Genomic DNA, 18,433 nt, shown 5'->3' with positions numbered 1-18,433 from the left:
TGGCTATTGTCGATAGTGCTGCTATAAACATTGGGGTGCATGTGCCCTTTCAAAACAGTGTACCTGTATCCCTTGGATAAATACCTAGTAGTGCAATTGCTGGGTCGTAGGGTAGTTCTATTTTTAATTTTTTGAGGAACCGCCATACTGTTTTCTAGAGTGGCTGCACCAGTTTGCATTCCCACCAGCAGTGCAAAAGAGATCCTCTTTCTCTGCATCCTCGCCAACATCTGTTGTTGCCTGAGTTGTTAATGTCCGCCATTCTGACAGGTGTGAGGTGGTATCTCATTGTGGTTTTGATTTGTATTTCCTTGATGATGAGTGATGTTAAGCATTTTTTCATGTGTCAGTTGGCCATCTGGATGCCTTCGTTGGAAAAGTGTCATGTCTTTTGCCCATTTCTTCACTGGATTATTTGTTTTTTGGATGTTCGTTAAGTTCTTTATAGATTTTGGATACTAACCCTTTATCTAATATGTCATTTGCAAATATCTTCTCCCATATTGGTAGCCTTTTAGTTTTGCTGTGAGAGTCCCTCATATATTCTGGGTACTAGCCCTTTGTTAGATACGTGTTCTGCAACTATTTTCTTTCAGTGTGAAACTTGTCTGTTTGTTGTTTTAAATGGATCTTTTACAAGGCAAAATATTTTAATTTTGGTGAAGTCCAGTATTCCAATTTATAAATTGTACTTCTGGTATTGAGTTTTTAACTCTTTGCCTAGCCCTAGATCCTAAATATTTTCTATTTTTTTCCTAAAAGTTTTATAAATTTATGTTTTACATTTAAACTCATGATCTGTTGTGAGTTGATTTTTGTGTAAGGCTTAGGTTGAGGTTCAGTTATTATACATGTGCAATTTCTCCAGCACCATTTGTTGGAAAGGCTATATTTTACCGAATTGCTTTTATACCTTTTTTTTTAAAATGAGTTGGGCATATTTGTGTGCCTTTGTGTTTCACTGATACATGTATCTGCCTCTCAACCAGTACTGCCCAGTCTTGGTTACTAGAGCTGTCTAATAAGTCTTCAAATTGGGTAGACTGATTCATCCCATTTCATTCTTTCTTTTCAAAATTGTTTTAGCTATTCTCGTTCCTTTCTTTTTCCGTATAAATTTTAGAATCTTGTCTTTTTTTTTTAATTTTATTTTTTATTTTTAAAAATTTATATCCAAATTAGTTAGCATATAGTGAAACACCGATTTCAGGAGTGGATTCCTTAGTGCCCCTTACCCATTTAGCCCATCCCCCCTCCTACAATCCCTCCTGTAACCCTCAGTTCTCCATATTTGAGTCTCTTCTGTTTTGTCCCCCTCCCTGTTTTTATATTATTTTTGTTTCCCTTCCCTTATGTTCATCTGTTTTGTCTCTTAAAGTCCTCATATGAATGAAGTCATATGATTTTTGTCTCTGACAATTTCACTTAGCATAATAGCCTCCAGTTCCATCCACGTAGTTGCAAATGGCAAGATTTCATTCTTTTTGATTGCCGAGTAATACTCCATTGTATGTATGTATGTGTGTGTGTATGTATATATATATGTATGTATATGTATGTATATATACATATATATATATATATATATATATATATATATATATATACACACACACACACCACATCTTCTTTATCCACTCATCCATTGATGGACATTTGGGCTCTTTCCATACTTTGGCTGTTGCTGATAGTGCTGCTATAAACATGGGGGTGCATGTGTCCCTTCGAAACAGCACACCTGTATCCCGTGGATAAATGCCTAGCAGTGTAACTGCTGGATCGTAGGGTAGTTCTATTAGTTTTTTGAGGAACCTCCATACTGTTTTCCAGAGTAGCTGCACCAGCTTGCATTCCCATAGAATCAGCTTTTCTACATCTACAAAGAATCTTGCTGAGGTTTTGATTCATGAGGTTTTGAATCATGTTAAATCTGTATATCAGTTTGTGGAAAGTTGACCTCTTTATTATATCAAGTCTTCCAGTTCATGAACATGTTATTTATCTACTTTTATTTAGAGTTTTTATTTCTTTCATCAGCATTGTATAGTTTTCAGAATACAAGTCTTGCAGATGTCCTGTTAGATTTTACATTTGTTTCACTTTTTTTAAGTGATTGTAAGTGGCATTGTATTTCTAATTTCAGTGTCTACCTATTCGTTGCTAGTACTGTATATGGAAACAGAATTGACTTTCCAAAAAAATATATATATTAATGGTGGTTTTAATATAATGCAACATAGGGGTGCCTGGGTGGCTCAGTTGGTTCGTCATTTGTGGGTTCAAGCCCCCCATCAGGCTCTGTGCTGACAGCTCAGAGTCTTGAATCCACTTCAGATTCTGTGTCTCCCTCTCTTTCTGCCCCTCCCCTGCTTACACTCTGTGTGTGTGTGTGTGTGTGTGTGTGTGTGTGTGTGTCTCAAAAATAAATCTAAACATTTAAAAACAATTTTTAAAAATATGATGTAACATAAAGTTTACCATTTTAGCGTATTTATACACACACACACATACACACACACACACACACACACACACACACACACACATATATATATATATATATTTTTTTTTTTTTTTTTTTGAGAGAGCGAGAGCTGGGGAGGAGCAGAGGGAGAGAATCTTAAGCAGGCTCCACACTTAGCGTGGAGCCTGACATGGGGCTCAATCTCATAACCCTGAGATCATGACCTGAGCCAAAATCAAGAGGCGGACCCTTAACTGACTAAGCCACCCAGGCTCCTCCCATTTTAACCATTTTTAAGTGTGCAGTTTAGTGAAGTTAAGTACATTTATATTGTTGTACCATCACCACCATCCATCACGGAACATTTTCAATTTTGCAAAACTGAAACGCTACCCATTAAATAAACAAATAGCTCCCTGAAAAGGAAAACTCTGTCTTCTGCCTACTCCCTGCTCACAGAACACTTCTGAATTCCAAGTGTGTAGGGGTCTCCACACCAACCAACTTGCCAACACCAGCTACATATCCTACAACTTAAGTTTGACACTTCTCTACCTGGAGTTAGCATCGGATCTCCCAGGTAAGGGCTCAGTCCCACAAGATTGCTTCCACATCAGTACCACTTGCAAGTCAGGATGTCCCCTGTGTTTCTGATCAACTGGTATAAATCAGAGGCTACCATGATTCCCTCCTTGGTTCAGTAATTTGCCAGAGCAGCTGACTGAACTCAGGAATAACAGTTTATACCGGGCTACCAGTTTATTACAAAGGATACAACTCAGGTACAGCCAGATGGAAGAGTAGCATAGGGCAAGGTATATGGGAGCTTCTGTGCCTTCTCCAGGCATGCCACGTTCCTAGCACCTTCACGTGTTCACAAACTGGAAGGTCTCCAAACCACATCCTTTGGGTTATTATGGAGACTTCATTATGTGGTCATGATTGATTAAATCATTGGCTATCGGTGATTAATTGAACCTTCAGCCCCCTCCCCTTGCCAGAGGTTGGTGGGGTGGGGCCGAAGTTCCAACACTTTGATCACCTGTTTGGTTCCCTTGGCAACAGCCCTATCCTGTGGTTATCTAGGGGCTTTCCAAAACTTAAGGTGTTAGCATAAGCTCAGGCATGGTTCAGAGGGGCCTGTTAAGAATAACAAAGGACACCTCTTCATCTTTACTGCTCTGGAGCAATTTTAGGAGCTGGGAACAAAAACTAAATATTATAGCAAAAGATCTTCCCATAGTTCTTATCACTTAAGAAACTACTAGCGTTGTAGGAGCTGTGTGCCAGGAATGGGAGTTAGACTGAATATATACTTACTACAAATCATAGTATCACACTCCCTTTTCCTCCCTTCCTCAGCCCCTGGCAACCATTATTTTACTTTCTGTCTCTATGAATTTGATTGCTTTAAGTACCTCATATGAGTAGAATTGTACAGTATTTGCCTCTTCTTTTAGCTTATTCTACTTAGTATAAGGTCTGTCAGAATTTCACCAACTCCATTGGTTTTTATCCAGTCATCCATCGATGGACACTAGGTTGCTTCCACCTTTTAGCTATTGTGAATAATGCTTCCATGTCATTGGTGTATAAAAATCTCTTCGAGACCCTGTTTTCAAGTCTTTTGGAGATATATGGATATATATATCCATCTAGAAATGGAATTGAGTCATGTATAATTCTGTTCTTAATTTTTCAAGGCATCACCAAACTTCCACAGTGGTTGCACCATTTTTACATCTCCATCAATAATGCACATAGGTTCCAATTTCTCCACATTTTTGCCAACACTTGTTATTTTCTGTGTTTTTTGCTTTTACAAATTTTTATAATAGCCATCATGATGGTATGAACTGGTATCTCATTGAGGTTTTGATTTGCATTTCTCTAGTGATAAAATTGACTTTTGTATATTTGTCTTGTGTCCTGCCACCTTGCTGAAGTCATTTATTAATTTTAGGAGAATTTTTGTAGCATCCTTACCATTTTCTGAGTAGACATCATGTCATTTGCAAATAGAACATTTTTGTTTCTTTCTTTTGGATTTAGATGCTTTTATTCCTTTTCTTGCTCTGTTACTTTGGCTGAAACTTTTAGCGCTATGTTGAACAAGTGTGATGAAAGTGGACATGCTAGCTTGTTTTCAGTTTTAGGGGGAAGCCATTAAGTGTTTCTTTATTAAATAAAACATTAATGCTAGGTTTGTTGTGTATGCTCCTTACCATGTTGAAGAAGTTCCTCTTTAATCCTGTTTTTCTGAGAGTTTTTATTCTAGATGGATGTTGAGTTATGCCAGATGCTTTTTTAGCATCTATTGTATGATGCTATAGTTTTTCTTCTTTAGTGTGTTAATATATAGATTAACGTGTGTGTGTGTGTGTGTGTGTGTGTGTGTGTGTGTGTGTACTATGTATTGAACTAGCCTTGCATCTCTGGAATAAACATCAGTTGGTTATAGTATACAATTCTTTTTTCTTGCTGGATTCTTTCTTTTTTAATTTTTTTTTAATGTTTTTATTTATTTTTGAGACAGAGAGAGACAGAGCATGAGCAGGGGAGGGGCAGAGAGAGAGGGAGACACAGAATCCAAAGCAGGCTCCAGGCTCTGAGCTGTCAGGACAGAGCCCGATGCGGGGCTCAAAGTCACAAACTGTGAGATCACGACTGAGCTGAAGTCAGACGCTTAACCGACTGAGCCACCCAGGCACCCTTATTTATTTTTTTTAATTTAATTTTTTTTAGTAATCTTTATGCCCAGTGTGGGGCTTAAACTCACAACCCTGAGATCAAGGGTTGCATGCTCTTCTGACCAAACTAGCCAGGTGCCCCGACCTTCTCCTCTTTTAAATGCACAATACCTTCCTTGAATTTTTTATGTTAGTATCAGATATTGAATATGTATATTGTGAGACATACTTTTTTTACCATCTAGTGTAAGACTTTTGAATATTATAAATATTGGCTAAGTGGATACATTAATACTTTTAGATCCCACCACTAAGAAATCATGTTACGGGCTAACCAATGTTGATGAGACAGGGTAGGAATTCTGGTACAAGGCCAAGTAAATATTTACCATAGTTCAGAGCTTCGTACATTTCCTTGCCTTACATAAAATTCGAGTATCTCTAATTTTTTACAGCACCTCGTAGGACAAAGAGAATACCCGTCCATTAGTGAAGAAGTTAGGTTCAGACCACTTTGCCATGTCCTAACAGCACATGTTGGACACAGCTCAGTTTCTCAGACTTTGGAGGCAGAGTAGGCATTTCACTGTCGTTCCTCTTTCACCTTGATTTTCCCACTATTCCTTTTATCACAGAAACTGCCAGAAACGCAGCTTCACAAAAATGTGGCGTTATTGAAAGGAATGTAGTAGTTTTAATGTGGAAACAGAACTACCTGGAACTGGTAGTTCACCCAGTGTTCAACAGATACTGCCGGGTTTCCCAAAAATGCAAAATATCCTGCAGTGCTCTGTGAGTTTGCCATTGTGCCCTGCAGTACTTTCGTACATGGCTTACGAGCTGTGACCCTAAGGACTGTGGGCACAGAGCACAGGAGGGGATCCCACCTAGGGATGGAGGTGTCTCTTGGAGTGGGGTGGGAACTGTGGAAAGGGATGTTTTAGGAGCATTGGTGGGGGCCAAGTAGGTGGTTAAGAGTGAGCTGTAATCTTAGCTACAGAAACCGTCTGCCTTTAACCTTATGTCCTCTAAAGCTCTGAGATAAATGTCACACATATCTGATATTCGCTAGTAACCACAGTTCATCTCAGTATTGATTTCTTGATTCTTGCCAGTTCGTATACATAATATTTTTGTTTCACTTGAGCACTTTTGTCATACTTTTTATGTAAAAGTTGAATATGAAACTCTGATAACTCTGATGTTGGTGTAGAAGGATGACTTAATAGTCTTTGATTCTCTCCTTATTACTTGTACTATTATGTTAGCTCTTTAAAAAAATATCACTGGAGTCCAGTCTTTGTGTCTGACTCACAGAAACAAAATATAATTGTTGAGGCAATCAGAAGCTCCTGTTTTTTTTTTTTTTTCTCCCAATGTAGAACAAATCACCTGCTGCAGTTACAGAACCAGAGACAAGTAAATTTGATAGTACTGGATATGATAAGGACTTAGTAGAAGCTTTGGAAAGAGATATAATTTCTCAGAATCCCAATGTTCGATGGTAAGTTATATCACAACAAGATAATGGGATAATGCTTTTAGGAAAAGAAAATGGAACCAGTGTGGGCATGCGCTGAAGATTAGTCCTTGGGGATGGACCCAGAGTACATGTAGTGTGAACCCAACACTTGGTTCAGGCTGTATCAAGTGTCTGTCTGAAACGATTTGATTTGATTTGATTATAACAAATGATAAATAAGTTTATATTAAATAAGAAAATCTTCCGTACAGAATGGGAAGAAGATCCCAGAAATTTCCATCTTCTTTTTGGGACATCCTCCAATGGTGAAATGGCAATGACTCTTATTGCATGTGTGTTGCTTGTTTTGGTTTTTACATAAGCTCTGTGCCCAAGTAGGGCTTGAACTTAACGACCCCGAGATCAAGAGTCTCGTGTTCTACGGACTGAGCCTTCCAGGAGCCCCATGTTGCTTGTTACCTGTGGGTTTATCCCATGGGTGTTTCTTTTATTTTCTCTGATTTCTAGTAATGGCTCTGAACTTATTTAATATTACATTGAATCAAAGAAGTATCATTGATGCACTGAGTTCTAAAAGCTCCCTTAATGATTTTTAGGGATGGCTTTGGGGATGTTTTACAAATGTTTTTTGGTATTTGAGATTTATACAGTGAGCATTTATTTTCATGGAAATGCCACGTGTAGCAGCAGTAGAGTTTTCTAGTGGTTGGAGATGACTTCATGGCGGTCTGTCTGATACTCTTTATCTCTGGGGTCTACCTCTCGGGAGGGTTGGAGGCAAAGCGGCAATATTGCAGCCTGGCTCTGCTCTATGCCCTTTTTATTCTTTATGTTTGCTTGTTTGTTTTTAACGGGCTCATTGTTTCTAAGTCACGGAGTTTATGGAATGAGCATCACAAGAGCAGGAATGTAAAATGAGACACCTGATCTAAGATCTAAGTGGGCCCACAGACCTGTGTTCTGCTTCACCGGGTGGACGGACAGTCTTTCCCGCCAGGAACTCGAGAGTGAGCTTGTGCTGCACGTCCGCCGGTCGGTGTGGCGGGCCTCGTCACGGTGTGCTGCGGAGAGGGCAGGCACTGTGGGCGCTGTGAGCCCGTGTGCCTCTAGCAGCTCTCGGGGACGACTACGTAGAGCTAAATGTGGAACATAAGAGCTTGTTGATAAAATCTCTCCTCTTTCAGGGACGATATTGCTGATTTAGTGGAAGCTAAAAAGTTGCTCAAGGAAGCTGTGGTGTTACCCATGTGGATGCCAGAATTCTTTAAGGGCATCAGGAGACCATGGAAAGTAAGTTTGTTATTGTTATGGCACTGACAGCGTGAAGGGCGTGTACATTGCTGTGGAAAACTCATATTTATCTTATTCAGGGAAGTGAGGGGAGAAAGAATAGGTAAGAAAAGCTTTCAATTAGAAGGTATGTCATGCAGAATTTTGTTTAGACCCAAAGCTCTTGCAAGGTTCCCAGAATAAGAAATAGGTACAGTGTGACCTTTGGAAAGTTGATTTCGAGTGAGCTTGTATTAGCCTGTGAACAAGTTGCCTAATGCAGAAACGCTGTTTTATGTCAGATGCTACACTTGTATCCTCTGCTTCTTGCGTTTGTCTTTAAGAGATGGAGACATCTGGATCGAGTAGGTGCTTTTTTTAAAAAGTCATGAGCTCTCTGAAAAGACAGTGAAAAAACCTTTCTTGGATTTGGAAAATGTGCTGATGGCTAACTGCACTTATGAAGAATTCTTGAAATATGAAATGATAAGCAAGCTACAAAGTTCTAGGCCTACTTTGAGTACAGCTGTGTAACAAAAAAACTAATTTGTTCAACCAAAAGACTAGGAGGAAATATGTTCAAGTAATATTGGTATTTGTGTTAGAGTGTGATTATTATAGTATCGATAATATTGATTATATTTTTCTCATTTCTGAGTTCCAGATTTTTACTAATGTAGTTACCTTTTATAATGAGAAAAGTAAATTTGTGCTAAAGTATCCTTTTGTTTATGTTTTATTTGTCTTAATATTATGTATTAGTTGCAAATTCGTAGTAATGGAATTCTTATGAATTAGAACAGTGGCTGGTAAATCTCTCACTTGTGTTCTTGTCTCCGCAACAGGGAGTGTTGATGGTTGGGCCACCCGGCACAGGAAAGACCCTCCTTGCTAAAGCAGTAGCCACGGAATGCAAGACAACATTCTTCAATGTGTCCTCATCCACTCTGACTTCCAAGTACAGAGGAGAGTCCGAGAAGCTTGTCCGTCTTCTGTTCGAAATGGTGAACGTTTGAGCCAACTCTAAAGATTCTTTACCTCTAAAAGGGGAGAAAGTGAGTCGTAACTATCTCCAGTGTGTAGAACAGTGAGGCAAGGTGATGTGCCTAGAGTGGGATTCCCGTGCCTTCGAAGCTAGAATCCTTTAATCACATGAGTAAATCGACTTTTTCCGTGTCTCCTTTCCTCTAGAGGAAGAGCCATCTCTGATGGCTTATGGGCATGCTCACATTATGGGATCTGCATTACTAACCTGCTATAAGAGTTTGAAATTACTCTGTTTTCTAAATCAGTAGGCTTAGGTATAATATGGTAAATGCACTGTCATAACAGTAATGCAGAACGGTGAAAATCAAGTAGTTATGGAACTTAGATCACCTCCAGTCTATTAACTATATAGTAAATACCTTGCGTTTAATGCCCCAGTCTTTGGATTGTTACTTCTTTGCTTGTTAACTTTGAGTTTCTTTTTTCCTTCTTCCACTCCCCACAAATCTGAATATCAGAAGGAATATAATTCAACAAATTCTAGTAGAGTGTTTAGATTGAATTCAACAGCTTTCTAGACTTCAGACTCTAAGCTTCACTGATGATTTCAGTCTTGCCTCATTTAAGAAATTGTGTAGTTTAGGGGTGCCTGGCTGGCTCAGTTGGTTAAGTGTCCAACTTCGGCTCAGGGCATGATCTCGCAGTTCATGAGTTTGAGCCCCGTGTCGGGCTCTGTGTTGACAGCTCAGAGCCTGGAGCCTGATTCGGATTCTGTGTCTCCCTCTCTCTCCGCCCCACCCCTGCTTGTGCTCTTTCTGTCTGTCTGTCTGTCTGTCTGTCTCTCTCTCTCTCAAAAATAATGTTAAAAAAAATCATGTAGTTACATGTATTAGAACAGAGTTACACTTATTATAGAGAATGGCTAGCATTCTTAACTCTAAAGACTCCATCATGGATGAAGTCTTAGATAGCTATGTTAATGACGCTAGATCTTACTTCCTTAGGCTCAGAATAAAAACAAGCAAACGAAAACCCTTATATAATTTCAGGTTATCCATGTCTTTTTAAAAAAAATGTTTTTAATGTTTATTTTTGAGAGAGCGAGTGAGCATGAGCAGGGGAGGGGTAGGGAGAGGGGGACACACAGAATCTGAAGCAGGCCCCAGGTTCCAAGCTGTCAGCACAGAGCCCTATGCGGGGCTTGAACTCATGGACCACAAGATCATGACCTGGGCCAAAGTCAGATACTCAACCAGCTGAGCCACCCAGGTGCCCCAGGTTATCCATTTTCTGTAAAGTCTTCTGTTTCAATTCCTATTTTGTCCTTCAAGTTCGATAACTTATAAGGCAGGATGCAAATTCTAACAGGTTCTTCTTAATAGCTTATCAATAATTTATGCCACTAGAGGAATCTAGTGGAGAACCTCTTAGATCATTTATTTGTTTCAGGGGAAAGAAAATTATACTGTCAGGATTCCAGAATAACTAGGCTTTTTAAAAATGTAAGCTAAGTAGAGTAAATGGCTAAGTAGGGCATCTTTAGAGCCAGGTGGCCTGGGTTCAGACCCCTCCTCTCTCGCTTTCCGAGCTGGTAACTGTGGGCAGAGTCCTTTCCTGATCCTCAGTTGCTTTATAAAAAGAGGACCATTCGACAGGAGTTACTTCTGTGAAACAAGCTCATGCATATAAATTGTTTAATACAGAGAGAGCCTGACTCACAAGGGCAAATAGAAATTAGCTGTTCTGTTTAAGAATTATTTGATATATTTTCTAATGGAGGGTTTATATTTGAGAAAACTGACCATTTTCTTCTGTGTGGAAGCCTGTTTCAAAGTATTAATTTACGTTATTTTTTATAGTGAGGTTTATGAAGGTATATCAAACAGCTTATTTTTTACTGGCTTCCCTGGTGTTTACCATCTCTAAATAAATGCCTGCTTATCTGGAATGTGCTGCTTTCAGTTGTCTGCTTAAGTAGGGGCTTAATCTCAAGCCAGTGCCTACAGTTTGGAGCTTCTGCCTTTGCGACTTTTGATTAGAGCTCAGATTTAAAACTAGCTTAGTTGGTTGTTTTTTTTTTTTTTTTTTCTGTTCACCATATGGGCTCTCTTGTAGAGTAAAGTGATACTGCCTCTCATATCTTGTTTTGACTGCTCTATAGAGGACTTGCCTCTCCCTGAGGGCCCAGCCCTGTCCCCAGAAATCTCTCAAAGCAAACGTGCCTCAAGGCTTGTATTTTAAATAATGTCACTTAAATATAAGTGTATCCAGGAGTTTTCTCATGACATGGTAACAAACACATACAAAAACTTAATGGTATAATTTTCGTTGCATTGTCAAGAACTTTTCATTTTCAAGTGTCAGAAACCTAATCGAATGAGCTTAAAAGAATAATATACTGGGTCATGTAACTAGGAATTTTTGGAGGTTATGTTTTAGATTTTTAGACCTACCAAGATCTAGCAATTCAGATGTTTTGGGGAATGTCTCTCTGACCTTTGCCTCTATTTTCCTGTGGGTTGGCTTTGATTTGGGGCAGTCCTGAGTGGTGGTGAAGATAGCCATCAGAGCCTTAAGCCTTGTGTTTATTGTCTTTAAGGTAATCCCAGAGGAATTAGCCCTCCTCTCTCAGTTCTTCCAGCAGAATTGCAGGGATTAATGTTTGGCCTGTTTTGAGTCACATGCCCGTGCTTCAATCCATCATTTTGGTTAGAGAATTGATTGGCCAGGCCTGAATGATGCCCCTGTAACTTCAAAAGAGTTGGCCTCTCTTGAAGTAGTGGAACAAGAACGTAAAAGGATGGTTAATGAATGAAAAGGTGGACTTCTGTTACCAGAAGGGATGCTGTGCAGGCCAAAACATTTGAATCTGTAATATTTTCCATGTCATCCAAAGCCAATTTACATGTGCCTTGTAGCCTCTGCTTTAAGTCAGACCATTCTGCAGACCCTGAATAGTTGGGAAGAATCTACTAGGTTTTTTCTTTGTATGGCAACAAGTAGGTTGAAATTTAATTTTTATTAGTGTAGGCTCTGTTGACAGGTGGTTTCTTGATAGAATTTCAATTGAGAATATTTTTTGGATGCTTTTTTTTTTTCTTGTTTTCTCCTCAATTTTTTTTTCCTATTATTTGAAAAGAGTACAAAAATTTTTGTACATACTACCGAAAATCAAATCAGGACACCTTATTAAAAATTATCCAGGGCGCCTGGGTGGCTCAGTCAGTGGAGCGTCTGACTCTTGGTTTCGACTCAGGTCATGATCCCTGAGTTCCTGATTTGAGCCCCACATCAGGCTCTGTGCTGACAGCGTGGGGCCTGCTTGGAATTCTCTCTCCCTCCGCCTCTGCCCTTCCCCCACTCTTATTCTCTCTCCCTCTCTCTCAAAATAAATAAACTTAAAACAAAAAATTAGATTGTCCCTGTGGAGGGAACTGATGACTTAGAATTCAGATTTTCAACTAAAAGAGAAAATGAGATTTAAAAATGTAAGGATTCTCCAAGCGGACAGACTAAAACTGAATCCATACTTTGGAGGCACAGTGCTTCCAAAACAGTGAATTGCCTCTTAGAGGATGCTAGATTATAACTCATGGTCCAAGAGAATTGTAGACCCAGTATAATTGCGTGTTCAAGTCCATAATGTTCACTTGCCATTGCAGACTTTTATTTTTGGAAAAACCTTTGAAAAGTGCTGTTGGTTCACTAAGCCGTGTTTTGAGAACTCTTTGCCATCATTTAGCTTCAAACCCTCCTGTGCATTGATTCTGTAAGTTTGGATACTTCATTTAAAAATGGTTAATAATGAACTTCTTTAGTTACTGTAATAAATGTATTGTCAAATGGAAAATGGCAATTTAATGAGGATTTCTTAGAGGGAATCTATATGATTTTATTTAAGGCAATGGTTGTCCGTGACCAGTTTTTTCTAGAACTTAAGAACACTTACAAATATCTGTAAATGTTTTCCGGCCATTGTCGTCCTTATTGTTGCAGCATGCAAGGTAATTCTGTATGTGTATCACTCGTGAGTAAATATATATTGCCAGCTCAAGTACTTAGTGTCACGAAAAAAGCCATGTAAGATTTAAGTATACGGTAAGCTTATGTTAGACGCGATCTCTTAGCTGTTCCAGGTTATCCTGTCCCCCCAGCATTAGGACGAGACAGATGCGTTGTGGCTCGTCTCCTGATTGCTCTAGGTAACTTTTAAATGAAATAAAAACCTGGTGTTACATGGTTTCTTTATTTAGGCTCGATTTTACTCTCCGGCTACCATATTCATCGATGAGATCGATTCCATTTGTAGTCGCAGAGGGACTTCAGAAGAGCACGAGGCAAGCAGGAGGGTGAAAGCAGAGCTGCTGGTTCAGATGGATGGTATGTGTGCGTCTGCGCACGGACTGAGCTCTACTCCTGGTGCTAAGCCACACGCTCCAGACGACCGGAGACGGCTGGCAGTAGGCCCTGGAGGTTGACGGTATACTGGGTACACTGACTGTGGGGACATGCCAGAAATAACGGCGATTCACAGAGCCCTCGTGGGATATGCTCGGATCTCTTATTGTTAGCAATGAAATTGAAATAGATGCAAATAACTTTGCCTCAGGGATACGGATGCTTTGAAAAATTGTAGAAATTGGTATACAGTTAAGCTGAGCTGGTCTTTTGATTAAATCTATTTTGAGGTGTTTTTTTTTCTTTTTTTGCACACTAAAACTTAGTCTTCTTGGGCCCCAAATTCACCTGTGTACCAATTAGCTTAAGAAGTCGTAGGGAGGCTTAACAATTACACTACCTTGTAATTTAGTACCAAATATGAGATGATCTTTAAGTAGTTGAGCTTTAGTTTGTATACTGACTTAGTGTCTTTTTACATTCTCCTCACCCTTTTTCGTAGGTGTTGGGGGTGCTTCTGAAAATGATGACCCTTCCAAGATGGTTATGGTTCTGGCAGCTACTAACTTTCCCTGGGATATCGATGAGGCATTAAGACGACGTCTTGAGAAAAGAATCTATATTCCATTACCATCAGGTATCTTCATTTGAATCTTGTCAGAAAGCTCATGTTAACTGTTAGGTAGTTTTGCTTAGAGATTTTAAAACCTGGTATTAATTGACTTTCCTTTAAGGAGACACTCGTAGGATGTCTTTGCTTGTATTAATTGGTTTGGCTCCATCTAGAACCTGAAAGCCTCGATGCCAGGAAATTTTAAATAGCGAGGAGTGTCTCTTAGATTTTTAAGCAAATGAGCTCTAAGATTTGGAAAACCAACTTCTTATACAAAGTAGACTTGATTATGTTTATGTTGAAGGCTTAACATTTAAAAATTTGTTTCCATCATTAGCAAAAGGCAGGGAGGAGCTGTTACGAATAAGTCTACGTGAGCTGGAATTGGCTGATGACGTTGACCTTGCAAGTATAGCAGAAAATATGGAAGGTTATTCAGGTGCGGACATTACCAACGTGTGCAGGTATGAATTATTTTGAAAGCATAGGTTTTTGTGGGTATTAACTTCTGTTAGGAAGCGTTTACGCTGAATTAATAAGATAGGTGAAGAATAAAGACCTATATTACAGTTTCTAGTCAGAGACACAAGTTTTGGTATTAAGTTCGTGGTAAGGTGCTGGTAAGAATTTGAGTGTTTTGCATGTCACTGAACAGTGTGGTGCATTTGAAAACTACAAGTTTGAGAATTTGGTATTAGAACAACTGGTGTAATATAGAAAATCAGTAATTCTTGGATTAAAAAAACGTTGCTGTGCCTTTTCCATATACTTTTTTGTAAGAAATAGAACCGTGGAACTGATCGGGCATACTCAAGGAGAGTACGATCTCACTTTCAGTGCAAGTGTCCCGAATAGGATAGGAACAGCAGTGAAAAAGAAACAAATCTCTAATCCAGTTGATTCAAGTAGGTTTTGTCCTGATTTAAGTATTAGTTCATATGTTTATCAGCAAGGTACTCATTGTAAAGTAAGCTCCCCACGCAGGTTGTCGTGAGGATTAGTGAAAACTAATGTGTGTCTGTGAAGCAGCTGTGTTTTATTTTACAGTGTACTTAAAAGGAAAAAATAAATATCTATATATACTTGTTTTTAACGTTTATTAAGGTTATTTACTTTTGAGAGAGAGAGAGCGTGTGAGAGGTCAGTAGGGGAGGGGCAGAGAGAGAGGAAGACGGAATCCCCAGCAGGACCCTTGGCATAAATGGTGGCTGTTATCCAAGGTGAAACTTGGTGAAAGCAGAGGTCCTTAAATCTGAAGTTTCTTCTTTAAAAACAAAACCATAAAAACCCCAAAAACAAACAAAACTAATACAGAAGGGAAAAGAGAAACACCTTGATTTGATCATTTAGTTTTTCTTACACAGGTAGAAAATATTTTTCAGCTCACAGGTTCTCTCTTCTCTGATGTTTATTTTATCGGCCACTTAGAAAGAAATTCAATTGCTAGCGTCATTGTTAATACCCTTTTACTTTTCCTCGGGCTTCCTGCTCAGGATCATTCATTTAAGCTAATATCCTTATTTTCATCTTGGAAGATTTAACTGCTAAAAAACAACTCAGAACAAGCCTTGTATCTGATACAAGATTCTGTGCAATACTACATATGTCTAGTATGGATAATAACAGAGTAGTAACACATACTGAAAAAGTTTTCTTTCCCCAGGTTTATAGTCAATCAAAATAACACTGTGTGTGTTTTAATTTAAAAACTAGGGATGCATCCTTGATGGCAATGAGAAGGCGTATTGAAGGTTTGACCCCAGAAGAAATCAGAAATCTTTCAAAAGAGGAAATGCACATGCCTACAACTATGGAGGATTTTGAAATGGCTTTAAAAAAAGTATCTAAGTCAGTTTCTGCTGCAGATATCGAAAGATACGAGAAATGGATATTTGAGTTTGGATCATGCTAAATTCTCACATGTAAACTGTGAGAAACCTGCCTTAAGTGTTTGAATAATAATTAAATGTAGTATTTCACTGCACCGAGTGCTATATTTTTTTAAACTTTCATAATGGTAAGATTTTAAAAACGATTCTGAATAAAGGCAGTTTTTTAAAGCTGCAAGCAAATTTGTTTTATTTTAGTATTGCCCCATTTCTCTTTCACTGACCACGTATGTTGCAGCACAAATGTGATTACTTAGCTTGGAAAGCGTCTTTCTACGCACTTCTGTGCACATCGTCTTCTCTTCCCCTGTGCGTCTGCCATTCCTTCTAAGGAGTAAGACTGGCTGTAGCACCCTGGGTGCCAGTGGATAACTGGAAATTCCCTAACATTTTTACACAAGTGGCCAGTGACGCATGAACCACGCCTAGTGCGCCTTCCTGCTTGCCGTTCCAGTGGTTTCCCTCCTCTTCCTGGGAGAGCTTTAAAGCCCCTTCGTTTTACAATGCACTTAAAAGGAAAAAAATATATTATCTATATATACTTGCTTTAATGTATTTTTAAAATTTTTTTGTTTATTTATTTTTGATAGAGACAGAGCACAAGTTGGGGAGGGGCAGAGAGAGAAGGAGACACAGAATCCGAAGCAGGCTCCAGGCTCTGCGCTGTCAGCACAGAGCCCAATGCGGGGCCCGAACTCATAAACCATGAGATCATGACCTGAGCCGAAGTCAGACGCCCAACCTACCGAGCCACCCAGGTGCCCCTTGCTTTTAATGTTTTTAAGTTTATTTACTTTTGAGAGAGAGAGTGTGTGAGAGGGGGGTAGGGTAGGGGCAGAGAGAAGAAAACAGAATCCCCAGCAGGCTCCGCATTGTCACTGCAGGGCCCGACACAAGGCTCCATCCCACAAACCGTGAGATCATGACCTGAGCAGAAATCAAGAGTTGGACGCTTAACCACCTGAGCCACCTGAGCCACCCGGGCGCCCCGTGTACGCTCTTGCTTGACTTTATTCTGCCTACCTGTGAGCTGCCCTGTAGGCAAGTAAATTCTTGTAAGCTTACGCTGCTCACGGTACCCTAATAAATGACTCATTAACCCATTCACTCATGGATACTGTGCATAATTAAAATAACAGTTAATGGGGGCACCTGGGTGGCTCAGTCGGTTAAAGTCCGACTCTTGGTTTTGGCTCAGGCCATGATGTCGCAGTTGGCAGGACTGAGCCCCGAGCTGGGCTCTGTGTTGGTGGCACGGAGCCTGCTTGGGATTGTCTCTCTCCCTCTCTCTCTCTTTTTCAAAATAAACACTTTTTTTTTTTTTTTAAGTAACAGTTAATGGTGCAACTATGTTAATAAATGAAATAAAAATTAATGGCATACAATCTTACCTAAGATACTCATTTAAGATTACTTTTTAAAAATGTTTATTTATTTTGAGAGAGACAGACAGAAGGGGATGGGCAGAGAGAGAGAGAGAATCCTAAGCAGGCTCCTAGCTGCCAGCGCAGAGCCGGATGCAGGGCTTGAACTCACGAACCGTGAGATCGTGACCTGAGCCAAAATCAGGAGTGGGACGCATAACCAACTGAGCCACCCAGACACCCCAAGGATTACTCTGTAAAAGACAACTTATTGTATCGTCTCAACCATACAAAACAGAGCCTCAAAGAGACTGAGTGCTGCGGTGCCTGGGTGGATCATTCGGTTAGGGGTCCGACTTCGGCTCAGGTCATGATCTCGCAGTTTGTGAGTTCGAGCCCCGCATCGGGCTCTGTGCTGACAGCTCAGAGCCTGGAGCCTGCTTCGGATTCTGTGTCTCCCTCTCTCTCTCTGCCCCTTCCCCGCTTGTGCTTTCTCTCTCTCTCTCTCAAAAATAAACAAATAAAAAAAAAAAAAAAAGACTGTCACACCATGGTCCCAGGTGTCACTGGAAAGGAGGCAAGGCAGGAGAGGGCTCTGCTAACTGCAAAGCCTACACTCTCCAATTGGCCACATAGCCTCCTACATTGTTCTCCTTACCTAGAGTCTATAAGCATCATGCGTAATGGATGCACTGGAGGTGGAGCTGGTAATTTCTAGCAACTTTGAGGAAGGACATAAAGAGTTACTATAAGCTGGATGACTTTAGGATCAAACTAAATTTAAATTGCATGCTATCATTTATTCTATAACTTGGAGAAAGTGTATTTCACAGGGCTGTTAGTCCTTATTAAAAACAGCTAGGCAAAAATGAAACCTCACTCCTTCACTCTGCCACCTGTCATCTTTCCCCCACACATACGTTATCTATTTAGCCTAAATCTAAGGTGGTTTTATTTTTTACCCCCTCTTCCCTAAGGTGGTTTTTTTTTTTTTTTTTAATTTTTTTTTAATGTTTATTTATTTTTGAGACAGGGAGAGACAGAGCATGAACGGGGGAGGGTCAGAGAGAGAGGGAGACACAGAATCTGAAACAGGCTCCAGGCTCCGAGCCGTCAGCACAGAGCCCGACGCGGGGCTCGAACTCACAGAGCGCGAGATCGTGACCTGAGCCGAAGTCGGCCGCTTAACCGACTGAGCCACCCAGGCGCCCCTCCCTAAGGTGGTTTTAAAAGCCAGTCACTACTTTCTTGAACAAAGTGTTTAAAATCATGGGTT

The 18,433-nt window shown here is 39.9% G+C and overlaps 1 protein-coding gene across 4 annotated transcripts in view; it reads left to right on the top strand.

Annotated features, from left to right (window-relative positions):
* The window catches only part of KATNA1 (katanin catalytic subunit A1), a 41,875-nt gene extending 25,987 nt beyond the window's left edge, over positions 1–15,888 (top strand). For 2 of the 4 annotated variants that reach the window (XM_049653043.1, XM_049653046.1), the window contains exons 5-11: positions 6,537–6,658; positions 7,822–7,927; positions 8,752–8,910; positions 13,147–13,273; positions 13,794–13,928; positions 14,242–14,368; positions 15,618–15,888. In XM_049653043.1, coding sequence (XP_049509000.1) covers positions 6,537–6,658; positions 7,822–7,927; positions 8,752–8,910; positions 13,147–13,273; positions 13,794–13,928; positions 14,242–14,368; positions 15,618–15,816 — 975 coding nt within the window. In that variant the 3' untranslated portion in view covers positions 15,817–15,888. Of the gene's footprint in view, positions 1–6,536; positions 6,659–7,821; positions 7,928–8,751; positions 8,911–13,146; positions 13,354–13,793; positions 13,929–14,241; positions 14,369–15,617 lie in introns of those variants that run through there. The other 2 variants (XM_049653047.1, XM_049653045.1) reach the window with 2 other exon arrangements.
* The last annotated feature ends 2,545 nt before the right edge of the window (positions 15,889–18,433 follow it).

The sequence above is a fragment of the Panthera uncia genome (assembly GCF_023721935.1).
Source record: "Panthera uncia isolate 11264 chromosome B2 unlocalized genomic scaffold, Puncia_PCG_1.0 HiC_scaffold_24, whole genome shotgun sequence".
NCBI lineage: Eukaryota > Metazoa > Chordata > Mammalia > Carnivora > Felidae > Panthera > Panthera uncia.
The sequence above is the reverse complement of the archived record's forward strand: the minus strand, read 5'-3'. Positions and strand labels throughout refer to the sequence as shown.